General features: G+C 36.9%; 2 protein-coding genes across 4 annotated transcripts in view; one reads left to right on the top strand and one right to left on the bottom strand.

The window, feature by feature from the left end:
* The window catches only part of LOC136419135 (uncharacterized), a 77,967-nt gene extending 60,205 nt beyond the window's left edge, over positions 1-17,762 (top strand). For 2 of the 3 annotated variants that reach the window (XM_066405303.1, XM_066405306.1), the window contains exon 4: positions 14,805-17,762. In XM_066405303.1, coding sequence (XP_066261400.1) covers positions 14,805-17,375 — 2,571 coding nt within the window. In that variant the 3' untranslated portion in view covers positions 17,376-17,762. The remainder of the gene's footprint in view (positions 1-14,804) is intronic. The other variant, XM_066405304.1, reaches the window with a different exon arrangement.
* Positions 82-24,638, bottom strand: LOC136419138 (dopaminechrome tautomerase-like). The gene is made up of 8 exons (XM_066405311.1): positions 24,561-24,638; positions 17,734-17,941; positions 2,602-2,664; positions 1,996-2,189; positions 1,447-1,743; positions 857-1,024; positions 503-682; positions 82-452 (listed from the first exon to the last, which is right to left on the bottom strand). The coding sequence occupies exons 2-8, from the start codon at positions 17,892-17,894 to the stop codon at positions 163-165; spliced, it is 1,353 nt and encodes a 450-aa protein (XP_066261408.1). The 5' UTR covers positions 17,895-17,941; positions 24,561-24,638; the 3' UTR covers positions 82-162.
* Between the last annotated feature and the right edge of the window lie 2,858 nt (positions 24,639-27,496).

The raw sequence follows: 27,496 nt of genomic DNA, 5'->3' as shown, positions 1-27,496 counted from the left end.
TCAGTGAAGCTCAAAAATTCTCAATTAATCTTGCCTAATAAAAAAAAAAAGGCAAAATGAAACGTTTCAACCTCATTTATATATATTTTGTACCTATCTTTAATGGCAATGCATGAATCCCTATTGTAAAAAACATAATTTGTATGATATAACCAAGAAAAACTAACCGTACAAATAGCTTCTGGTTCCAGTGAAAGCCCTTAAAACTCTAAACTGAGGCTGACCGTTAATGATAGGCGTTCTGGTGCTATCAATATAATTATATATCTTGTTACTAATCAGATACAGAAACCCATTCTGGTCAAACGCTAATCCATCGGGCCAGATCATAGTCTCTCTGTTGCTGTCAATAATTTCCATTGTGGAAATCGGCTGCTTAATGTTCCACGAAGCGACACCATGCTGTGGCAGCATTGTTAGGTACATTGTGGATAATTCATCGATTATTATCCCTAAGGAAACTTTTTTTATTAATGATGTTAATTTTAAATATGGCTTGTACCGTCACTTTGTCCTGATTTTTGCCCTTCCTTCTTTATCATGGCTCTCCATAATCCGGACTTCACTAAAAGCCTGTTTTTGAGTACATTAGTTGGCACCGAATAAATTGTAAATGATGATATTGCACAGTAGAAGAGGGTTCTCGTTTTGTCAATTTTCTTAGGTGATAATGCAATTCCATCTAGAATTAGATTGGAAAATGGAAATTTGATGGTTATATTTTGAGTTTGTGTAAGCAGACGAAAGTTGATTTATTCAAACCTCTAAGCATTAATGAGATGTGGTCTCTGGGATAAATTAATAGGCATAAATATAATTGCGTAATTAGAGACGAAGGGGCTCGTTCTTCTCTTACCAACTGGAACAGGATTTCTAAAAACCAAATCATCAACTGGAAACTCAACTGCATGAGGTTCTGGCAGCATGGATTTATCGCGCAATTTCCACGATGTGTTTCTCCTTCTTGAATAAACAACTACTCCCGGATCTATGGGCGAGTTGTCCGTAATGTAAGCGTAATTTCCTGAAATCGAGTCAATAGAAATACATTCGTGGGAATTACCTAAACAGGTTCCAACGTAACAAAAACATTTTTGAATCACCCTGTAAAGCTCCTTAGAGGGTTGAACGTAATTGCGTTGCCTAAATTGATTTACGAGTTATTAGTGGTTCTAGCTTCACTTAAGCCAGGTTGTAATCTGAGTGCTGCTTAAACGAGAATTAACTGATATTGTCAACTTAGCGATGCTCCTTATTAACCTCCATATACCCCGTAGGCCAAAGCCGCACTTAAAGTCGAAAGATGGCTTGAATGGACAATTTTTCATATAGAATTCACAGTTTGCGCTACGCTTAAGGTTTAAGTTCAGCTTTAACCCGCGGAGAATATGCGGTAAGACGAATATCTTGACCATAAAGGAAATTATTATTAAATGTAAGTTTTACCATCAGATTCATCAATTACAATATCATTCAAAAATCCTCCATTCCGCGATGAAATCCCATCAGGAAAAACGTATGTGTGGACTAATAGTCCACCGTTTTTCAGGTCCAGCAAAACCAACTTTGCAGGACATAGTGTACTATTATTAATTCTAACGCCGTCTATCACCCACATTATCCCGCCTGTGTCAATTTCCATGCTTTGGACGCTTTGCAAATTTGAACAGCTAATGGCTTCATCGTTAGATTTCCAGTCGGGGAATGGTGTTAAGAGGGGCTCCTCATGTCCCTCCATCATATCTAGATAGTAGGAACACATTTTAATATGACTCGAAAAACATGTCATTAATATCTACAGATTATATCGTTTATTGACACGCGAAACGTTGACTTTGAGATTTCATGAATTTTCAATTCAATATTCACATCGTGCTTCGCGTAAGTAAAAGAGCAAAGAATAGATAGAAATATTATCAATGGCAAAGAATCCGACTCAGGTATAGGGAACGATTGCCCTAGCCTAACTAAATAAATAAAATGTATCTAAGGTACCTATATAATTAAGTGTGGCAGGAATTCCTTTCCTAAACCTCGGTATGGTCAAAAATATTCGATTAAGATGTAGCTTCATCCCTGTAGGGGCATTATTTTCAGGAATGTATCTTCCGCTTGTAATCGCATTGTAGTATTCCTCTGGTGAGTTCCACGTAAAGTTGAGGTAAGGCCAACGATACACCACCTTAAAGCTCAATTTTGAGGTAAGCTACACTATCGGACGTCGTAGAAGCCTGCGGTCACAGGTGCCTTTTCGGGAGGTAAGAGCGCGAATGCTATTTATTTTGAGGGTATGTAGAAATGATGCCGAAATCAAAATTTTCTCGCAAAACGGTCTTTTGGATGGACAGGACAATTAAAAAATATAATAGAAAGAAAACAACAAACGAGCACTCTTTTAGTGATAAAATAAACGAGGTGCGGAGAAATATGCAGTCAAAAGAGTAAGTTACTATACTTATGTCGCATGATAAATCACCCCAAGCTCCCCATTTAGTAGAAATGCCAGTATATCTGCTGAATTTTATATCTTTGTTAAGATTTGCTTCGCGTGTGTCCGATAGAGTATATGTCTAATCTAATAATGAACTTACGTTAACTTACTTCGACTTTTCTTCTGACTGTTGAACAACATTGGAAATATAGTCCTTACTTGAAATTTCTGTACTGAAATAATAAAGTAAATAATAATAAATAACTGAGCTTAACCACAAAGCCACATTATACAGCATCGTATGCAAACTAGAAAAATATGACCCTGCCACGATAGACTACGTTAATCTGAAGTAAAAGTGGTTTGTTGCGCTTATAAATCGTGTCGATAATGAGATTGCACAACGGTATGCTGGGTATTGGAGATTATAAATTCAAGGAATTTTCAATACAACACGTTCGAATTTTATCCAGAATTTTTAGCAACAATGAAAGTACGCCCTTTAGATTAGTTCAGGTTAGCCTAATATCAATACGCAACAACTATGTTTTTGCTGGAGTATCTACTGAAAACCTCGGGATAAAAGAACTTCCGACTCCGGCACTGTCCCTGAGGGATATATCGTCAGGGTCGGAGAGGACTGCGAGTAACTACTATCTATTCCACTAGTCTTCTCCTAGTCGATTCTGCGCTCTCCTTATCTGTTAAATTTTTACATCTACTATCTCTTTGGGTCATTTTGGCCCTGTTGTACTTTTTTTCCCTTTCCATATAGTACGATTCCGTATAGTTGAGAGTGTGCCCTCGTGATGGCTTCACGCCTCCTCATTGGGGTCCCTCCCCGGTTTTACCCATTGAATATCTATGCTTCTCTGCCTTCCGTCTCTGTTACCGCTCTAGCCCTCTTCCAGGGTTAGTTACCCGAACTGGCGAGAGAAGGTGTTCAGGGATCACCACGTGGCACTACAGATAGGTCTTTGACCCCTAATTTTTGAAATAGAGCTGGCAACCGTTCTTAGTTAAGCCACTCGATATAACCGCCTAGAAATGAAAACGTTTTGTGAACAACTCCATAATGAATTTGAAAAAAAAACGTGTCATTTATTTGTTTCTACTGATGCAGCGGGGACGCTGATTAATTTATCTGCGAAACACCACTTTGAATATCTAAGCAAGCATTCTTTCAAACTAGAACAAAAACCCAGTTTCTTTTCTACCCGTGAATTAAAAGATTTAAGCTGGTTTTAAATTATAGCCGAGCCTTTACCTCTTCAAAGTTAAAAATTACACTGATTTAATCCCGTCTCGGAATCCGACTTCAAGCCTCCGTTTATCCTTGAAAAGTTGCTTCGTCCGCTGCTGAAAGTAATTACCATAAAAATGGAATTTCGCTTATTTAAAAATTTCCGCAACCTTAACTACGTATCTGGACTGGTTCGTTTTCGCCATTTTTCGCAAAATGCTATGTCTGCAATATTGAATTCATTTATTTTGGCGAGGTCGCAGAGGAAGGACACTGATATGAAATTTTTAAACAAATTTTTTAATAAAGTGCTCGGGAACCAGATATGCATAGTTAAGCTGCAAATTTGGCTCGGGTCTGGGGCATCCAATTCGGAAAACTCATTAACATAGAACCCTTAAGTAACTATGCAAAATAAGTTGTAGTCAATTTAAACACGGAACGTCGTTACTACATTCTACTCAGAACAGAACATCATGCGCCAATAAAATGTAGTAAAAAAATAAATAAATAAAATTAATTGCCTCAATAGGAATCGAATTCGGTTCCACCACGTAGGAAAACATTGAAGCCATGGAGCTAACACTGCGACCGAGCACTTCCACAATAAATCGGGCGATGATTTTGATATTTTTATAAACGTGTTAACGTTCCAAATTAATAGGTTTTTAGTGTTTTACAGACACATAGGATATAGGGATGTTTCCTAATAAATTTCATATTTTCTAATTTTGCTGCATGAATAAATTAAAAGAAATTGAAGCAACTTTGAATTCATTTGATCTACTTTGCGTATCTGTAGACCAGTGCTGCTACTATGAGCATCTGTTAACTAAATCATACATTTAAGGCATGGGTTTTCGTTATCGAACTAATTACGAAATGAACCCCTTTTAGTCTCCGGTGCCCATCATATTACAATTAGGAAAATATTTGAGTGTATTTTTTAAGTTCCTTAAAAAGTCCAATTTAAATGTTCATTAATATCTCGTCAGCTTTGAGTTGCGCCTTTAGAAACTTTTACATCATCTTGCACAAAATTCCATCGTCAATTATCCAAAATGAGGAGGATTAAAAAGAATGTTCAAATCACTTAAAGACTACTCCACATTTATCAACTGATTTTTTGTATCTATAAATTAACGTCGCCTCAAAGCCGGGATATTTATGTTCTTAATTTGTCTTCCATTAAAAAAGTGTCGCTTTTACGAAACAGAACGTTTCTCTTAATGTAAAGCTTAATCTGCATTGTCGTATTTAATTCCATTGCAGACAAGCTTTTTAAGAGTTTTGGGCAATTTTGAGAAGTATTAATTGACAATGTCTTCGTATAGCAAGCGATTTGCATATTTTATAAGCGCTCATTGGAAGGAAATCTGTTCCCAAAACTGTTCTTTGATTTGACCAATAACCCTTTAGCCGAAACTAATCCTACTTTTAGAACCTACAAATCAGAGCATCCTGTCGTTACAGCCAGGGCAGCTGATAAATTCCATTAACCATGTTCGTTTAATTATTATTACAAATTTAAGCCTAGGGTTTAGTTATCAATTAGATCCCAGGATAATTACAATCTTGAACTGTGTCCCACAGGAGGCTCAAGGGGAGTTACCTTCCAAATCTCCCACATTTATGCGATTTAACTAATTACACAAAATATTACATTACCTATAATAGAGAAGGGAAACGGTCGTTTCAGCCTTGAACCCTCATCCCGGATTTACCTTTACTGTAGTTCTGTTATGATGTCTAAGATTCAGTTGAAATTGGTAACAAGCAATGGCCGAGGCGTGTACAGCATTGTGAATATCTTCTAAACTCCTACCGACAGTTGAATAGTTGGACTGAAAGAATATTTCAAAGGCTTGTTTCAGGATGTTTGCTGGATTAGTAGGAATAGTTACTTGTTCAAAAAATTCTTGTTATTGATTTATTGTACGTAACGATTTTTCAACTTTGACTTTATTCCCCTCTTGTATGCGATTTAGGTCTCTAGAAGCCGATTTGATAATATGCAAAACCGCAGCTTATTCAAGGCATCACCTTGAAATGCCCCTCCATTGATAATATTATTATTCGCTCATTTATTATTATATCCAAATTTGTTGACACGCTTTCCAGATTTCTGATTTCCTGTCGTAATTTACCTACTAAATTATTTTGCCATTTTCAAAACCTCTTTTTAATATCTTTTGGACCATTTGTTATCAAACTGCAACCATCCCTTCAAAGCGCCAGTGGTATTTATTCATGCTTTCAAAGCTCCACTATATCATGATTAAAAGATTTAAGCATGGGAGGCTCTGGCTTTGTTTTATCCAAAAGTGTTAAGTTTGCCTTGAAAACAAATAATTTAAAATTCTTTTCTCGCGGGCTTAGAAAGTCCTTTTTTAAAATTCCACCCTTAGGAAATTGAGGGCTAAAATCGACGAGACGTAATTAAATATTAAATGGTCGTCTCTAGGGCTTAATACATTATTAGTTACTTTTACAGACAGTCGCAAAATCTTTCGTAGATGCGAAATTTAATTATTAACGAACGGGCAATTTCATTGCGGCTCGTTTAATTTGATTTCCGAAGTCGATCTACCCGTACCATTTCCAACGCAATTTATATTCGTGTCATGTTCCATATGTAAAAAATCGCCTATGTCCGCATCGGAAAGATGTGAGAATAACATGATCATCTTTATCACGTGGATGCGAAACTTCTCTGGACTTATAAAAGGCTCAATCCATGAAACTTGGATCATATGTAAAAAAGATGGAAATGTCATGCCAGTTTTTCTCCTGTAGTGACGGTATTTGAGTCAAATCTCATATTGGGAGCTGTTTAAAGGGAACAAATCAGATTTGGCTTGCATTTTTGATGTACACTGTAGATCGACGCCGTCAGCCTTCTGTCGGGTAATTTTGAACGAGCCTAACTTTTTGTCCTCACGAGCAAAACTTTACGGTGAAATTGATAAAAAGTGCATTTCGAAACTTGTTTGATGCGAAAAACACGTACTCTGTAGGAGCACCCACAAGGATTGAAATATTTCAGATTAAATTTAAAGCAACCACTCGTTTCCCAGACTGCACTATCCATTTTTTGTCTATTTTTTTTATTGAAATTACTCTTTGTAAAAGCTGTTTGCAAGAAAATATCTCTGAAATGGAGGTAAGTCCTTAGGGGTGTACCATCCACTTTAGGTTGCACAATAAATTGTATAGGGTGTCTGAGTTTAACTATAAGTTAACAGTAGTTATGACCTTATGTGATACCCTGTGCATTGCTTAGATATTCTGAATCGTCTCGGCAATAGCTTTCAAAGGCCAAAAAAATGTATTTTTTGATCAGAAGAAAACATTTTCCTGACACGACCGTTACCTTTCTCTCCTGCCTTTTCTCCATAGTCAGCCAAAATGGACTTTGTTATTTACATTATCTAAAATCTCTATTCGACGAATGGGTATGAACTAACTCTAACAACTGCAGTTTTTCACGTTAATGTACAGACATTCATAAGAGATAAAACATGTGACAATGAATTACTCAATCTGAAATTAGTTTAGTAAACTGACAAAAAGCGGTAGTGCACCGGTTGACCCACTTGCTCCAAACACCATAACTCTAATTTCGTTTGGAAATACGTACTACCTCTCCATATTCGGAAAAAGGGCCTGTACAAACATCAATCAGTTAAATCCTGGCCAATTTTAAATGACAACACTGTAACTGCCTCAACTGAAATATCATTTTGATGGAATGTTTAATAGCCTTCCGGGTAATTACACTGCGAGACTGGGGAAAAATGCAATTAATCAAGACATAAAAACAAGCGAGATAACGGTCATATAAAAGGCTAAATAAGCATGAGCCGTGATAAAGAAAAATATGAAATGTGGCAGAGCTGGCTGATTGATAAAGAAGAAGTAGCAAATCGGGTTTTAAATCTCTCGCAAAGGTATCTAATGTGCCCAGTGACCGCGAACTGACCCAGGCCGGCCTGGCGAGGCAGCATTTAAGAACTAATAACAGAAACCCTAATACCTTTATCTAGAATACCAACACATCAATTGATCGATAGTTCGGATCGAATCTTCCTGCGTCGTTCACCACAATATAATTAAGTTGTCGTTTGTCAGAGGGATTGGCCCAGGGATACTCGGTGCAACACTTCGCTAATTTCGAGAAATCTGCTAATGTTTTTGTGATGGCAAGCTCTCGGGTATTTGCCGGTTGATTAATGACTTTTCGGGGCTTATTTTTGTCGACGCCTTATCTTACTTTATTGGAGATTTTTTTGGGCTTTCCCATCCATATAATTGCTCAAGAGTTTTCTTTTGATTAAGAGCTCCAAAGATATGCACTCGTAAAACATTTAGTAGATTAATGAGCGAGTCATTTCACTCTTGAATATTTCGTACTTTTTAATCTTCTAATTTAATTGGACGTTTAACAAATTTTGTTTAATTCACAGAGTGAGCGAAATGCCATTAGCCGGGATTTTCAGTCTTGTGAAAAAAGGATACTGCGTGAGCCTATTGTGTGGACACAAAGAGTGAATCTCCTATTATAAATGTTAATGTCAGTTAGCTCGAATTAACGAGTAGAAAAGAAGTATAATACACCCTTAAAATCCCGTTAACAAGAACCTTTTTATAAACCCAGGCAACGCTAGATCGAATATAATTCACTTTACCATTCCTGTCATAAATAATACCCGAGGAACATTCGAAGCAGCCCCGTTGCTCAACTGAGCGGAAAAAACAACCTCAGGGAATTCTGTCAAGCAGAAGCACATACACCGCTAACAGCGAAACTTTGTTATAAATATTAAGTTGGCTTAACTTATATACTTAACTTAATTGAGAGATATGTGTGAGGAGGCTGCCTTGACGTTAAACATTTAGTTCTGTTCGTTAAACTTGTGGGATACGCGACTCTCAAGCCATGTCTTTAGCAGATAATCATTTTTGATTTAAGTCAGTTTGCAGTGTATATCCTGAACACCAACAATATTTTATACCTATGGCGCAAATTACATTCCCCTTTCAGTTTAAAAGTAATCACTTCTACCTGCTCGGCATAATACGTAAACATTTATATACATAGGAACACATGGAAATGGTGTTTTTAAGGCGCACGAACAATGGCAAAATACTTCTACTTTTCCAATAGAACATTTCAAAAAAAGTCTGCTTCTTTGAGATCTATTTCTCAGCAGCAATTTTCCTGTGACCATCACTCGCCGAACTTAAGTGATTTAAAATTTTCAGGATAGGTCATCTATCATTTTTCACCTTTAGCTCCCTTTCAATAATTTTTAATGATGCTCAGGTCGAAAAATGAAAAAGCCTTAGTTTGAAAATACTTATATTTTTAAGACGATAACAGTTTTGTGGTAAAAAAAGTAACATTTTTGCCTTGAAAATTTTAAATAAATATTATGAGCGCGTTCATGACTGAATCTAAGCAATAATTACTCAGAAATGTAGCGAAACGGATAATCTTTTCTTTTATCTTTTTTGAGAGTAACGTCTCATATATAAGAAGGTTTGGTTGGAACGGTGGAATTGCACACTATTCTCAGTTAAAACTAACTGAGAATAGCATTTACCTCTTACCAAGCGCTCGGACGAAAACCCTTGTTAACGTTTTGGTGACAAATTGCTCAGCGATTTAGAAGAGGAATTTTCAGAGTGTTTCACACATAATACATATCTCATTCTATATATTTTGGTTAAATACACTATTTTAAACGATGGGAAACAGTTAGGGTAAACAATTTTTATTTACATTCTCTATGGTCATTGCCGAACATCACCTATGTGTAATAAATATTCAGAGATTTAATTGACCCTCAACATTTTTCTTGTTGGTTTTAGCTCTAATCCTGAACTAACTAAACCCATTTTAATTTCCTTCGCGCGTTGCTCAACTGGATTCAATATTTGCAGGTTAAGAACCATTTTCTCATAACAGTAAAGTTTATCTTCGCAATACTTCTTTATTCTCCTGCTAAACCCTTCGAAAGTAGGAAACTTTCTGACCCATTTAAGGGAAAAGTAAGCGAATCTAGATTTGAAGGCAAAGTTGACCGTTTTCCCGGTTTATGGGCAATTTTCCGTAACGATCATCCGATATACTGAAATCTGATGTAGAAATGACCAACGCTTGGGATATTAAAAGTGTTTACGTAATGGTATGATGAGAGATTTTTGTGAAAGTGTCCAAGATAAAGATGTGCATGATCTACAGCTTTTTTCCGGTACCACGGGATGTCCTGAAAACGGAGGACAATCCGCTGACCTGAAATTCTTTAGTTCCTTTAAGATCTCCATGGCGTTGGCATTCAATGTTTTCGATTTTTGCGCACAGCTCCTACAGTTTTTCAGATATCAAGTTAAAATTTTGAGAAATGTCAACTCTCCGGAGGCTACTGATTTATTATTATCCCTGTTTATTTATTATACGTCGTCACAGTACACACACACACACACACACACACTGACCTCGTTTGTAGTCGTATAAGGAATGTAGCTTTGTTATTTCCTTACGTTGGATCGACGTTGCCGGGACGTCTACGCACGACTTCGATCAAAAATACTCCGATTATTTAGTCGGAAAGCGGAAAAACGCTGTTTGAATAATAGTAATTCGAGCTAACGTGAAACAGAAAGAAAAATTGTATTTTCCTCAACGGAAATCGTCAATTTATATAATAATAAATGTCTACCGTCCAATTTCCATTAAATCTCGCTTTTCCTCAGGAAATGATTAGGTTTAAAAAAATCATTATCAAACATTCTGAAAACTTGACTAGTTTGCTGAAACTTACTAAAAAGTTACTAATTACTCTGTGGATAACTTTGTGTAGCAGAACAGGGAATATTTCTGTTCGCCAGCAATTTACTTTGATGCTCAGTTTTCTGCAGGCTGATAACCTTGTTGATAGAAGAATTTTGTGTACTTTTGCACTTCCAATTACTTCTACCTAATAACTGATTTGTTGTGTTTAGTTTTGGATTTCTTCGTCAATGTATAACCAATTACTTCATCATTTGCAAAACGATAGGGTATAACACTAACTTTTTTGTTTGTCTACATGTGAAAAACTTGAGAAAATGAGATTTCTACCGCTTCGTAAATAGAAAAATAAATGAGATTATTGGGGAAAACTCTTCGAAAAAATATATTTTAACTTTCAATAAGCTTTTATTATGTTGCCAATTTAGTAAGATCCGTTCGGATGCACGTTTTATGCAAAATTAGGAAAATTACATTTTCCAATATACGGGTTTCCTCTTCGGCTTTATAGATAATAAATTTGGTTTTCATGGAACTTTTGAGGTTTCGAAGCTTAGTTTCGAGGTAATTCAACTTTAATTTCAGGATTTTATCTAGGATCAAAGCATTTTATAAAGCTACGGAGTACAGCCAAAGACTCTGAATTTTGATGAAGTAAAAGGTTCTGCCGGAGGCGAAATTCATTCAATTTCGGATAGGTAGATAAGATCTTTCAGTTTCAATTAGCTATATTTAAAATAACATGTTAAATACTTGTTTCTTCGCATGACACAAGATTAGAATGTGGTACCGTTGGTCTGAAGCAACTAGGTTAGCTTCCCTTCACTAACTATTGAAAAAGTCATCATGTATAATATTCTTTGGGTTTACAAAGCGATTGATTACACAGCAATTTCTCACTTAAATGCATGCCTGAATTAATATTCACAAAGATCTCGCACATGAGTTTCGCGAACTTGTGATCTCGTACATATCTCTGGAAATAATTCAGAAACCAGTGCAATCATAAATGGGAATCTACAACTATTTCTTTAGATTCGCTTAATTTCTCTTTTCTTTCACGATTTTTTTTTGCGGTAGGCTCTCTGTCCATTCTCGAAGAATTCTACTAAAGGGCATAATATATGACTAAGAACGTTGCTGCGATGGTAATTTTAGTGTAATCGAGATAGCATTTTTGTCACTAGGACTTGTTGACTTGAAAACATATTGGATATGATATATCTTCGATGTAAGCTGTAAGGTAACCTGGATATAAGAATTGCAAACTACAAGTTGTTAAGGACTGAAGGTCTCTTTAATGGCTCGGTTGATATATTATACATAAGCGAGACCTTTCCAAGGTAAGTGATAAAAAGACATGGTAACACGTATGTTCAAGTGCAAAGTTAACCATGCTATCGCATTGTATAAAGCTAAAAGTAAATAAATAAAACCAGTTTTTATATGTTTAATTCCTTTTTGCGTTATAACAATTGCAAATACAATTATAACAGACGGACAATATACATTTACCGGCATTTCAAAAGGCTTTTCGGATAAAGTTCAATTAAACAGATGTTTGTGAGGTTAAACGAGCGTGTCATAAATATTACCGTTGGCCTGTATTATTTTTGTTCAACGTTCGTTTTTTACGGGAAATATTGAGATAACCGAATAACTGAAAATATTTAGACTCGAACATTAACAATATTATAAATGAGACAGAACATTTCTAATTTGTAAACAATCGAGTAAATTAAAAACTATCAAATAAAGGATCATGGAAAATCGTGTCCCAACTGTGCAGTTGAAAAATTCTTATTAAAAGACTTTATTATTAAGACTTTATATATACAGTAGTGGAAAAATGTAAAGCAACTTTTGAAAAATTAATATAATTAGAGTTGTAATAGTTATAAATATTTAGATATAGGTTCAATATGAAGTCAGTGTATGTCCAAATACTTCTACAAAAAAAATCTTTATTTTTATTTTTTTGTGGAATTTTATATTAACAATAGTATTTTTTGGTGGAAAAAAATAGAGCAACTTATCAACTTATAGCAAATATTTGCCTTAAAATTTATCAAAACAACAATTTACATTAAAAAATGTTAATATTTTAGAAAATATCCATTATTTTTAATTACAGCATCGCATCTTTTTGCCATAGACCTTACCAATTTGGTCAGGATGACTAGATCCATACTTGTCCATGCGTCTTTTAAAGCAGTGAACAGTTCATCTTGATTCCTATAGGTCCTATCTCTAATTTTCCGATCTAAGATTTTCCAGAAGTTCTCAATAGGATTTAGGTCGGGGGATTGCGAAGGCCATTCCAAAACGCGTATTCCTTCTCTCCTGAATCATTCTCTTACATATTTAGACGTTTGTTTTGGATCGTTATCCTGTTGGAAAATGTGTCTTAAGGGCATAACATCGTCCGCATATGGCACCATTTGATTCTCTAAGATTTCCTTACATTCAAATCTATTCATATGACCATCTATTTTATAAAGGGGGCCAACACCATAGCCGGAAAAACAACCCCATACCATTACCTCCGTGCTTCACTGTGGGACAGGTGTATTTTGGATTGAGTCTTTCATTTTTAGGACGCCTCACGTAGGTGATACCATCACTATTAAATAAGCAAAACTTTGATTCGTCACTCCAGATTACTTTTTTCCAGTCCTGTTCTGTTCAATGACAATGTTGTCGCGCAAAATTACGTCGGGCACGTCTATTTCTTTTGGATAAAAGAGGTTTTTTGGCTGGTCTTCTTCCAAATAAATTACGTTCAAGTAACCTGTTTCTTACTGTTCTAGATGTTACTTCAACACCGAGCTCATCAGAAATAAGGCCCTTAATTTTGTTCGATCCTAGAAATGGTTCATTCTTCGCAATTTTTAAAAGTTGTTTATCTTAATAACGATTGGTTTTTCTGGATCTGCCACACTTCTTTTTTACATCAATATTCCCGGACACTCGATATTATCGGATAATTCGACAAACAATGGATTTGTTTAAATTAAATGTTTTTGCAATATTTGCTTGCTTTTGGCTACTTTTATACAAATTAACAACACGTTCTTTTATTTCCACTGATAAATGTTTGCCTCGAGGCGTTTTGACCAACGATATACCACGGATGAAATAAATTTTAAGGCAAATATTTGCTTTAAGTTGATAAGTTGCTCTACTTTTTTCCACCAAAAAATACTATTGTTAATATGAAATTCCACAAAAAAATAAAAATAAAGATTTTTTTTGTGTAAGTATTTGGACATACACTGGCTTCATATTGAACCTATACCTAAATATTTATAACTATTACAACTCTAATTATATTAATTTTTCAAAAATTGCTTTACATTTTTCCACTACTGTATATATTATAAAACAGGACAATTAAAATTATTAATTTTGTCGTTCAGTGAAAAGGTAGTTCTAAAAGGAATTCAATAATGCTCTCTCAATTTTTTTCATTCGGAAAATTTTTACTCTTTTTCGTACTTACAGAATCTTTCCCTAGCAGAAAAGCCTTAAATTTAAATTTAATCATCCCACCTCCTTTCCTCTCAGCTTCCAATTTCTTGTTAAATTGCACTAAAAACTTCATTCTGTCAGGGGCACAATATGTTTTAGACTTGCTTTGAGGTTTAATATCATTAAAATGTACGTAGGTAACGAATTTTCTGTTCTGCAAAGCAAACTTGAGTCTTAAAAAATATGAAAGGTTCGAACATAACAAGTCATGGGAAGAGTGAGGATCTACATGAACCGTAGTGTCGTAACTACCCGATATTGAGAAAATACATAGTGTGCTAAATGAAAGCGTTGAAGGTTTATTTTAAAAAATCGGATAATTTTTTTTTTAAAAACATCGATTCACCGTGCTTTAAAGAGGAACGCTGAGGAATTTACTAAAAATAAAATTGAAATTACTTACCTCGTATTTAATTTGAAAGATTCATTTTGTTTCCCACTGCGAAACCAGGAAAAGCAAAATAACACATTCACTTCTATTTTCCGAAGTGCCAAAACAAAGAAGCGGCCTTATATTTCGTTCTCTCTGAAGTCTAAGTGGAGAGACTTTTAGGATAACACCGGGCACTTTGTTAGTTTACGGTCCATTTTTCTTAAGGGTCATCTAGGATCTAAAAAGCTGTTGTTGAGAGACTTGTAACCAGGGACGTAAAATCCATAAAACGAAACTGAACTTACGTTTTCAGCTTGTTTCAGTTTTAAGGTGGCGGAGATAGCTTGTATTTGAAGGTGTGTAATCCCATCCTTTTTTTGACATGATGAGTATGAGATGTTGGAAGCTAAATTTTTTTTTCCTCTTCCAGTTAGTCTTCGACGAGTTCAAGTTAGGCCGCTACGAGCCCAGTGCTTTAGATGGGTGTCCCGACGGTTACATGCAGCTGAGCGAATTCGGTCGGCCTTTCACTGGGGGCTCATGGTGCGGCACCTCCTCGGGGCCTGCAGCTTACTACAGCGAGACCTCAACAGTTACCGTGAGCGTCAAACTCTTCGCTTCTCCCCATCTGCCGTTCACTTTCCGTCTGCGCTACCGCTTCGTGTCACGTAAAGAAGCTATCGTGAGATTCGGATCTCTGACATCTCCTTTAGAAAGAGGACAAGTGGCCCCCGGCACATACTGCACTAGGCAATTCGAAGAATGCTATCGCAAGCCATGCCGGCTGCAATCTCCTAATTACCCGGGCATGTATCCTCGGAACGTGTCTTGTTACTGGAGCCTCAAGCAAAAGTTTGTACCCACTTGCAAACATGCCATGATCGCCGTAAGGCAGGAGGCGGCTCATAAAATGCATATGAAGCGATCAATTAATGTGGCCGGTTTGAACAAGACTGCCAGAGCCCTACGGGCATGGAGAGATTGCACTGGAGAACGTGACCACTTAATTTTCTATGATGGAGGCTCTACCGACGACCCTGTCTTGGCAAAATATTGCGGCGGAGATTGGCTGCCTAGGGTAGTGTCTCGGGGTTCGGAAATGTTAGTCGCTTTCCACTCTTCGCCGTACAGTATACCGTTACATTCGCCCCCTAGCCAATCTCCCCTTAAGGGATTCGAACTAGACGTGGATATAATTTTCGTCGATTCAGATTCCCTCGATTTCGCGCGACATAGCCACAAGTGCGAATTTAATATAAACGCTACAAGTCCGGACAGCGACGAAATATGGACCGGCAGGGGACGAAAAGGCAATCTCATTAGCCCTAAGCACTCCCTTCCGCCGAATACTACTTGCTCATATAAATTTCTTGGATATCCCAAGGATATTGTTTGGATTAGTTTCACTTCTTACAATCAGAGGCCTTTACTCATAGGAGAGAGTGGCCACGCGTTATTATCCAATAGCACATTTGGTGATGGGTGCCTTACGCGTTTGCGCATATGGGACAACCGGACATTGATCGAAGACAAATGTAACGAACCTCCATTACTTTGCGATCACAGTGCACTTATTAATTCAACTCGCATCACTCGCCCATGCACCAACGACGAAAGCTACATTTCAACAGGAAATGATTTGATCCTACAGCACCACACCGAAGACGGCACTGCCCTACATCCGGCCTCGTTTAAAGTTAAATACGAGTTCATCGATACTCGCCTAGGAGGTGAGCCCTGGTTTGATAGGAGTAACGCAGGCCCATGTCACAGGGTTTTTAGAAAACATCACGTAGGCGAGGTAACAGGTCCCAGAAATGTATTTCTTTTCGGCAGGGGTGGCACCAAGGACATTCATTGCGTTTATCGGTTCAAAGCCGGTCCCAATGAAAGAGTGCAACTGACAATAAATAACGCATCTTTTGGACTCAATCCCTCGTGCGAGACTCTGTCAGACCCCCACAGTGGTCGTCACATTTGCGAGTACTATGGAGGACGAAATGTTGCAGAATTCAGTGTGTATGAGGTGCCTTGGCCCGATGTTCAAATACCTAAAGGTTGCATATGTGACAATTCAACTTTATCGAGCAAACCGCTGGTGTTCATCTCGTCTTCCCGGACCTTAGAGATGCATTTCCGGGCCAAGGACATGAAGATAACCGAGGATTATACAGTGTTGCACTTCCATGCATTGTTTGAATTAGTAAAACTACATGATTGCCCTCGAGTTCAGCACCTCAGAGGCGACGGGGGCGAAGTGCAATTTATTTACCCACCCTCTGACAGAACTGAAACCTTATGCTTGGGACTGCCCTGGCTAGTAGAAGCCCGACGCAATAGTAGTCTGTTCCTTCTAAGCTGGGGCACTTTTTTGTCTTTGAAGCCCCGCTCGGATGAGCCGTCTCGGTGTCCAACCACAAACAATAGGATATTGATTTACGCAGGAAAACCTCCGAAATTGGTGAGAGCAATTTGTCCTGCTGAGCCCGGAGCAAGACCTCTAGCTGTTCAAGTTTTTAGTGAGGAGTGGCGAGGAGAGGGTTTGACTCATTTAGTGCAACGTCCACCACAATTTATAGTCGAGTGGATCGGTTCCGAACCCGGAGTGGCAGCGTTCAATTGGCTGGAAATTTCGCGTTCCAGACACTCCCTTCTTACCCAGTTGCAAGTGCCCGTAAATACTAGTGCAAACGACACTGACTTGGAGTGCTCGTTTAAGTGTCCGGAGCTCGACGCGTGCATAAGTCCCTCGCTGTGGTGCGACGGTAGGGACAATTGCCCTTCGGGGTATGACGAAGCGGAAGCGCAGTGCGGTGCAGCATCAAAACTGCTCAACTCTTTGCCTTTGGCGGCAATAGCAGCAGGATTTGCAGTATTCGCCTCTATGTTTGTGCTCATATGTTTGACTGCTCATCGGTTGCGTGCGCGTAGGCGTCGAAAGCTAGCCAAAAAGAAGCTAAATATGGGCCCGAGATTGTTAGACCCGGGTCTTAACTCTTGACATAAAGGACCTCCGGTAGAATTTATACATATGGATCGTGAAACGACCGTATGAGATTTCCCGATCACCGGTTCGTCCGTCCCCCAGCTCACTTATTATCTGTCGGTGCCTTTAAGTGATTTACAAATATGCCCCTTAGCGATCTCACGATTTCGGAGCAATAACCCTGAGCGTAATTTAGGATGCCATTTAGAGTAAAATATGTACATATTTTTGCATAATACTTCTTTCAGTAGCTTTTTATAGGCGATTTGCGTATGACCCTTAACTCTACTGATCCACTTATAGTTTACTTCGTTGTTATTTATTAGCCAGAATAGTTAGTAAGTAAAACATTGTTGCCATTAAGAATACTTACTGAATCAGTAATAGTTTTAATTTTATGGCCGAGTTCCTGGACCTGGACCGACCTATTAGCTTCTCCAGCGATTTTCTTTGCTTCGGAAGTTTTGCTTGCGATAGAAACCTTTCTGCCAAGGAGGACGATTTCCATCTACTGTAACGCTTTAAGATCCCCATCCATGATGCCCCCGCCTGCGTTTGCCAGAAGACTTGCCGATGATCTTCTAAAACAATGACCTGCATATGAAACAAGATTCTGCAAGTTAAGAAAACACACTATTGGACTCAGCACCCTTCCGATCGAATTGATCCCAATCACTTGTGAGGTCCGAATTACCTCATTTAAAAATGAATGAATCGAACAAAACCTCATTACGTATGTATTACATATAACGTTTTATCTCCCATTTCGAGTTAATTTGCTAATAATTTTACTATGATAACAGAACGTATGACAACAGGAACATCCATTGGTGTAAATAAAGTGACCCACCACGTACATAATATGTTATTTGCGGCGCTGTAAATGTAAAGTATTACTCGTTCTACCAACACCTATCATTTCCATTCCCTGAGATACAAAGTACTTATAATAATTTGTAAACTTCTGTACTGGCCTTGCTGCCATTCACAGTGAACGTTTAAAATCGAACTATCAATTATTTGACATATACAACGTCAAAATGACAGCTCGGCACCCTTTTTTTTTCATTTCAGTGCCAGTTTAATATCTTTTATGTTATATTCGATAATTTTTAATGCCAACTGATAACTGTAACAGGCGAGTTTAAATGCGCTATACTAACGTACCTGAACTGTCAAAAATTAAGTATAAAGACCGCTCTGCGTAAATGTTTTTTTTTTATAATTTTCACACTGTATTTTTTCTCATGTATTGCGTTATTTAATCGATTGGACAAAAAGGATCTTTGGAGTAAATTCACTTGACTCTCTATCTCATAAAAAAATTTAAATGAGCTCAGAGACTGACAAAAAAGAGAGCAGTGTCTCAAAGGAAACGCAGGCACTTAAGATACACGGGTAGGTCGACCATTTTTTTTCATATTTATTATTTATGAATTTACCACACATGAGACGTTTTAGGATATAAAATATTACATTACCAGTGCGATAATGAACGCATTATAAATCGAGTAACTCCCAAATGTGTAACGAAGTCGGGCGACTTCTAACTATTCAGAAATGAAATCTTTTAGTGAGAAAACCAGGATTATAAAAAGTTCATTGTTATAAATATTATAAGTTAAATGTAAGTTAGAATAGAATTAAAAAATGCAATTCTTTATTCAAAGTGTAGTGATAGTTCTCACTTATGTGGTGATTGTGACTCGATTCATACCAAGATATCCATACCTCCCGATCCATGCCACATTAGTAATGTAGCCTTTTTCGAAATAACTTCATGTGTGTGTAGTCTAAATTATAAAGTGGTGTTCAAATCAGTTAAGTGTGATTCGCCAATTCGGAACGTGAGATCGCAAGACATACATAGTGATTAAACCTAGAGTTAACTAATAGACAATCTCAGTGGCCAACGTTCAGGCTCAAATAATGTAGAGGATCCTCTGGACTAAGTAGTGCTTTACAAATTGAACTCGTTGAATTTAGAATTTATGTAGATTGTACATGTAACTGACTTGAGGCTTCAACTCAAAATATTCAAACTGGTGATACAATAGTTATTATCGTTTTCTAACATAAGTGATTGCTTCTAAAGCGTATTTTTCAGCCCTTCGGATAAAGACATCAAAGAGCCAGGGGAATGTAACAATTAAATCGTCAATTTATGTTTCTGTTAAAGGATGCGCTTTAATTTGTCTGTTTTTGAGCATTTCTTTCCGCTTTTCCACAAAACAATAATTACATGAACATAAAAGCAAACATTAGCCTAAGCCAGACTCACAGTCGGACAACTTGGAAAAAATGCATTTCAACGTCGGAAACAAATCCGGATATTAATATCTTTCAAAAAGTCCGGAAGCAGAATAAATGTTTTTATAGTTTAGAACAATAGATCATATAATTTAAAACAGCAATAATTTGTCATTCAAATTTGAAAACGGAAAACGACCGGCCTTTCTGTTTTGCTAAACTGACGGAAGGATTATGAAAATTAATTGTCATTTTCGTTTCTGTTCTATTGTTTGGCCTCCGGTCTTACTCGTATTGTAAAGTGAAAAAAAGTTTTGTGAAAAGTAAAACGCCTTAAATGATTTCAATTTATGGAAATGATGAGTTTTGCGGTTTTTATTTTACTGCGTGATACAGAAAATAACGCGCAGGAAAAATGATTTGATTTTAAAAAAATTTGGTATCCATATTTCTTATACTAACATCGTTAACAAATTAAACAAATTGGATGGCCAATTTAATGAAATAATCGATGTTCTCTTAAGGGACCTCATTCCGGGCTATGTGTACGGCATTTTCGCTTACCGGGAGCCCCGCTAGGGTTTGTGGGGTGAAGTATATATCCTACAATATTCCAGATACACTCGATTGGTGATAGGTCTGGAAATTGGGGTGGCCAAGGTAACAAATTGATTTCATTTTGTTACAAAATATCGATAGTAACCCGAGCCACGTTGTGCCTCCCTGTCCTGTTAAAAAGTGGATTGCTAAGTGTTCTGAGATAGGACAGAATATGATGCTCGACAACTTCTTGAATGTACCGTTGACCGGTCATATTGAGTGACACCTTCCTAAACCTCTCTTTCCTTGTGACTGGCCTTCCTGGAACCATGCCCGACAACAAAGCACCACAGCATTTAAACTTCGATTTCAAAGAATACTTAGAAGCACTGTACGCTAATAAATGATATTCTGGCCCCGTAAAGTTGATTTGATTGCACTTGATAACACAAAAACGAATACGAGAATACGATTAAGGAACTGATCGTTTTTACACACCAAAAATTATTTAAATCAAACCGTTTTTACGGGGACCCTCTTTTCTGCGTCACGCACTAGATATCAAAGGACACACCTGATCTTGGAAATACACATCGATTCCACTCATAACAAAACCGTAAACCAGGAAGTTTCCGCAATGAAACTTTCTAACATAGAAGTATTTCTTCGATGGTTTGGTATTAACTTTTCTTTGACTAAGGTGTGGTTAAATATCAATAAATCGCTAGGAAGCCTAGAGTGATGTTCGATAGCTAAGTAATTTAGAAGTTTTCATTATTAAAGTTTGAAATATTTTTGTACGAGCCAGAAAGTTTTAGTAGTTTACTTTTCCAGCTCTTGCGCCCGATTCTGAAGTTATGATGCCCATTATTTCTGCAATTTATAAAGTAATTTAAATTTGAAGCCAGAGGTCGATGTTTAATGCAAAAGTGTGCATCAATGCGCAACGATGAGTTGTTCATCTTATTATTATTGGTTTCACTGGCAACAGCACGAATCAGCATAATAATTACGCATTATGAAGCGTCTACACATACTTTGAGACTACGTCCAATCGCTCCAAACCGATTAAACAACTCTAGAAACCCTATATAATTCCGCATTGTCAGGTACATTGTCAAATTGTGAAGATTAGAAGCAGAGTGTTGTCCTCAGGATTATCATTTGAGTGGGTGACTTTGATAGTTTAATCTGCTGCTCTAGTAATCCTCGGGACAAAAGCTTTATTAATTATTTAACAACAATATGTGGCAAAATAACAATGCTCTTTGGTTGACGGGTTACTCCCACTGTTGACCCAAAGGATTAATTAAGGAACATTCCCATGCGAAATTGCTTTCGGTTAGAGCATAATCGATAGTGAATTTAATGTAGCTGTGGTTAAGGAAATAGTCTTGTATTGGTTATTGGGAAACGATGCGACGGACATTACTAAAAGCAATTTGTCATAGTAATAAAACTATCGTAATAATACCTCATTTTACTAGTACTCTGTGATAATCTTGAAACTTAATAAGTAGGAACTACGGAGTTAGGACATCGAGGAAACTTAACGATAAAAGTTCGAGACATCATAGACAATAATCGAAATGGTAAGAAAACATCAAAGAACATGTTTAACACCAAAAACCTGCAACGGAGGGTTCTGTTGGCATTGTTGAGAAAATAGTGAGCAGCCTCTTTTCGGCAAGTAATTTCGATTCCTTCACATGCGAAAGGATTTTTAAGGTTTTGAAGCGAAGCGTTCTTACCCTTTAGGGCTTACAGAATGCTTTTCAAGCTGTATGACATTCTAATTTAATAGCAACATTCTAGTTTTATAACTTTCATTTCATATACCTTAGAATCGAGAAAATCTCTTAGAGAAAACGGGCAAGTCTAATTCCTCTGGCTCAAATGATTCGTCATGTACATATACACAACTAGTCGAAAACACTTTTAGTAAACTCGTACTGTCTTAGGTTTAGCAAAATCCAGGGCTAAGTAGAAAATGAAAAAGGGTTGAAATTAAATAATCAATGGATAATTTCCAATTATCACTAACCACCACTAATAAACTGATTATTAATTTGAAGTTCATGTTTCCCGAGAAAACTTTGTTCAATTATAGCATTTGTAATGTGTATTATCCTGTGTTTAAATCATGCAAATGATGCTGTTTTAGAGAGTTTATAAATAAATCCTATTTACAATAGTTGCATATTATTAGGATTTTAAATATATCTGTTAAACCTATTCCTATAGGGTCGTTCTATTATTAACTAAAGGTTCAATGAAAGTTGTGTATAAGTGACCTCCAGAGTTGAAAAGCAAGTAGCTACGAATATGTTACTGTTCATTGTGATTTTTTGAGCCAGATAAATAATAGGGATGGATTTTGTTGATATGCTGTTAATGTAGTTTTAGGTCTTTGCTTGGACGATTCAATATTTTTTATGTATGTACTGGACATTCCACCGAGACTACGACAGAGCCATATTTTACGGTTCCCTCAAATGACTAAGCACAACCAAGATAACCATATTGTGTATTTTCCCCACTTAATCCTACGACAATTGACGTAAAATTGTTTGTTTTTTTTTTTATAATGACACACCCTGTATTGCTAACATCAGAGTAAAATATACAAAACGGTGTCAAAACGAGTTTCATTTCGATACTGTTTTGGCGGCAAGGCAGTGCGGTAAGTCTGTTATTATGACTATAATGGAAAAAAAGCAAAAAATCGGTTATCGGTTACGATAATACGCAATATGGGGAGAATGGAAATACGGTTGTGTTCTGGTGCGGAGAAACCCGTGTCTAGCCCAAGCGTTACTTGTAATGCAATGTAAATACTGTACAAAAGACTTATTAATATTAGTGACAAATAACCCATGTATACTTTGCGATCCTAATTCATTACAGAGATTTGTATGACATTTCATTAAAAACATGAATTAAGACTGCTAGCATTATGGGCGAAAATAGGTACCGTATAGGTCCGGTACTGGTTTTTGGTGTTTTATAGTGCTAATTTACAACTAAAAACTGTTGACTTTAGATCTGATAATTTAGAGAGTTTCGAGTTAAAACAAACGCATACACGTATAGATGCGCAAGGAACACCCTACTGCCATTTGTATTTGTAGATGTAATGATCCGATATAGTTGGTGTAAATAATATTAAGGTAATCAAATATAGGAAATCGTAAATAAGTAGGTAGGGACTATGCACTTTATACTGTAAGTATGATCACCAGAAATATAAATACTAAAGTATTATTCAGCCTGTCATTCCCCGTAAAATGTTAGCTCCAACGCGCCGACCTGAAGGGTTCTTTGTAGGTGCGTGCAGGCATACAACAAAACAAGTATTTATATTAATTTTTAAATTTCTTACCACTGTTACAATTAGGATACAAAAAACTGAGAAATCTTGTATATTTATGCACAATTTTGTGAAAAATGAAGAAAGCTATGAAAAGGACCTGGGTGGCAGACTTTGTTAAACATAATAGTGGCCATATGGTCATAATGGTCTTTATTTTCAAAGTAGACACGATCAAAACAATAATAAACGCGTCATCCATCACGTGGCCAGCCGCTGATTGGTCTACACCAGGTGACGTATCGTTTTGCAAAGTTGCAATCAATTTCATTTTCGTTGCTTTTGTACGTACCTACGTAAATATTATTAATTGTTACTTATTATTGTGTACGATTTGTTAATATCTTTATTTATTTTCACTTTTAGTATATTAAATTATTTTAGCAATAAGCTCACATATCGTCATTCATTACATTTTAAAAGAGCCTAAGTGCGGCATTAATCAATAGTTTTGCCGTAACTGTGCGCATGCGTTGGTTTCGACCATGTCTATCTTGAAAATTAAGAAATTTTAGAAGTGAAATTGTCGATATTTACAGCCGGGGCCACCTGTACTGACCTATTCCACGCTATTCAATTTTGGCTCCTATATACTGCTATATTCTGCCAGGTAAGAAATGGATAAAACTAGAGTCGTGATTTAGCGATAACATCAAACCCACCTCAAGAGATCTAATACATAAATTAGACTTTTTCGTAGCGCTTCGTCTCGGACGGAATTTTGCATCGCCTCTAAAATGGCTTTAAAACTTTCGTGAAAAATAGAACAAAAATATTAAACCACGGCGCAATTTATTTCAATTGCTTCTAGCATTTCTATAATTTATGATCCAACTCCAAAACCCTCTCAGGTATAGGAAAATCGACGGCGTCGCTGTTTCTTGAAGTTTGATAACCGCTCAGCTGAATATTTCCAACATCTTTGTCAAATGCCGAGAGTTAAGCTTATGGTGACTGTTTCCCTCATACGTTAAAGTTGCAGCGCCATGCCCACTAAGCGGTTGAAGCGTGTTTTTACGAAGCGATTTTAAATTATTTACCTTTTTTGGTGAGTTCTTCATGGGGACAGCGGCCCTGGCACGGCTCCCTGGGCACCAACGACGCTGAACGTAAAAATAGCCGTAGAAACACCTCACTATCAGAGCGACTTGTCACTGCAGCCCGTTACGTCACCAAACAAAATACTAACAAAGTCGTTTCCAAAGGTAAATTGGTCGTTTATTTCGGTAATTATACCGGGTGGTAGTAGAGCCAAAACCTCGCAGTAGGCAGCGTCCCGTAAACGTAGGGCGGTGATTAAACAATGAACTATTTACCACCAAACATCTGACTAACGGATGCCCGATGCCTCTGAGAGTTCGACAACTAGTTGAGGTTTAACACGTACTCCCGTATATCTCAGTTTTTTACTGCACCAGTTGATTTTTTGAAAAGAAGAACCGTTTCACCTCACTTTATCGGGGCTTGTCTTGTCGGCCTAATCCTAAGAAAACATTTTAAAACTCTCCTTTTCTCTTTGCCAAAGTAAAGGTAAATAATAAAAGTAGGTACTTCAGGTTTAAAAAACTAATGCCCTCTAGGGTTTAGTTTGCGAAGAACTGACTGCAATAGACGGCAAATTCCCTTGTGCAACTCCAGATCGAGGTAAAATAACACGAAAGGATTCGGTTCTTTTTTCGTGACTTCACTGCAAGAGCAAACTGCATATTTAATCGGGAACTGGACGATGCAGATGGAAACGTCGCGATTCCCCATAAGGGCAATGGGGCGGATGTCGGAGCAGATAGATTTATAGGATGTTTAATTTTTCATGCCTGCTTTGATCTCAGCTGGGTAAGGAATTTTGATTAATCCTATAAGCGCCCTAAGGTTCTGTATAATGGAACTCGCTCAAAATCGAACAGTATGTACGGCGAACCCTCGCAGAGTGGGTCAAAGCACTCATAATGCACGTGATATTTGTCATCAACATGACATATTATAAACATGACGTATTCAATGCCACATAAAATTCTAGATTAGTCTTGTCCCTCAAAGTTCCCCACAATAACTTCTGACTTTCCTTTTTTGAGCAATTTCCCTTTGAAATGAGAAATATAAACTTTATCCAGAAATAAAACTTCTCGGGTCTTTGCTTATTTTGATTTTGTGCCTCTGAATTTGTCTTTCGATTCCTTGAAGGGTCTCCAGCGGGCTCGGTCCTCTAGAGCGATGCTAGGTCTGTCTGGTCATTCTTCCTTTAGAAACATACTTTTCAAACTCGCCACCAATTTTATGCTCTTGGGAATATAAAACATAGTGTTTTCTAGGATCCTGTAAAAAAGACAACTTTCCTCATTCTTCAGCCTGACCGCACCGTTCTCATCTCCAAAGAAATATCCCTTAATGTTAGCGCTGGCATGATCGCAAGACTGAAAAAATTCGTTGGACTTATACCAGCGATTTTTATTTTTCATTTCGTATAGATTTTACAAAAATCGTTCCAACTTTCAGTCCTCGCTGTATAATTGAAAATGAGTTAAAAACCTAAAGAACAATGAATGCAGTGAACTCGGTACAAACATTCCTCGAAGAAAATTTCCGGCCGTTATCTGAATCTACTAAAGCAATTTCCACTCGAACTATTTCAAGAAAGTAATTTAATTTAGGTATGACATGTACCTTAATTAAATTCGAAAATCGATTTCCTTTTACAGACGTTAAGCAAGCTTGAACTTTTTCCTTATGGTTAGAAAATGTTATGTAGAATTTGGATTTAAAGTATTTCCATCAGCAAACTCTTATTTGATTTGGTTTGGATTCAACCACTCCGTTTAACCTAAACTTAATTTATTTCTTTCCGTAACTGTAAAGATGGTTTACTTGGGATGAGGTAAAGCTAAACTCGTTTAAATCTCAAGAAACTGGATTGATTTTTATGTCTGACGAGAAATGAGTTTCACCATTTTTATAAACAAAATTTTTTTAGCTGACTAAGCGAAATGCTGTAAGAGTGAAAATGACGCATTTTCTCGGATAAAAATAGCATATTAGAAGAAAGAGCACGAAATGGTACTCGTTACAATTACCCTCACTAACATATACATATTTTAATAATAGCAGGGAAAGATCCTACTCATGGATGAGTTTTTCGATTGCTAGTGAAGGCATCTCGGAGATTGGAGTTCCGTCGGTCAGTTACGGGAGATTAAAGCTGTTTTTTAATTCACTGCCAGATTAGATGAACCCATTATGACTCATTAGGAAATGCCAGTTTATGTACCACGTGTCATATTGTTACATAAAATTATGCATTTCCTAACTGATTACATTATATAAATTTATAAAACTATTATAAAACTTGTTTGCGATTAAAAAACAGGAAGTTAAGTTATGAAGACGATGGCTATATGTATTAAAACTTTACCGTCAAGTTTATCGCTTCAGGCCACCTTAAATTTTTCGATCTGAGTTTTATGCAAGCAATCTCTCTTATTAAAAGTTTTAATTTAGTTTATGGAGATAATATGTTTGTGTTGAATAAATACTGTTCAGACGAGAAATAAATTGCGATATTAGCTGGGCCGACTTTATGGCCTTTTACCGCCGTTGTTGGCATTGCATTCTATTGAATGTAGAAATATGAGTAATAACGGTCGACCTGCTTTGTATCACTGTACATCAAATTATTTAACTAACGTTTAAAGAAGCGTAAACTCTTCATATCATCATGTCTAGTATATGTTCAAATGAATTTATAGAGTTGTCGTTTATGCGTCGTAGATATACTTTTAAGGTGCCTTAAGTATTTTAACAATAAAAATGTTCGATAGTTTAGCCAGTCCTAAATTAGACGGTAAAGCGCAATAAGCCTCACAACCTTAAGATTCTCTTCATTGAGTTCTGCAACTGCGATAGCCCTTTAAAACCAACAGAGGAAACACTTGTCGCCGGATTGCACATCCTCTCCATTTTTGCTATTTGAACGCTCGATTTC

This window comes from Euwallacea similis, chromosome 2 (genome assembly GCF_039881205.1).
Source record: "Euwallacea similis isolate ESF13 chromosome 2, ESF131.1, whole genome shotgun sequence".
Classification (NCBI taxonomy): Eukaryota; Metazoa; Arthropoda; class Insecta; order Coleoptera; family Curculionidae; genus Euwallacea; species Euwallacea similis.
This window is presented reverse-complemented; position numbering and strand designations above follow the sequence as displayed.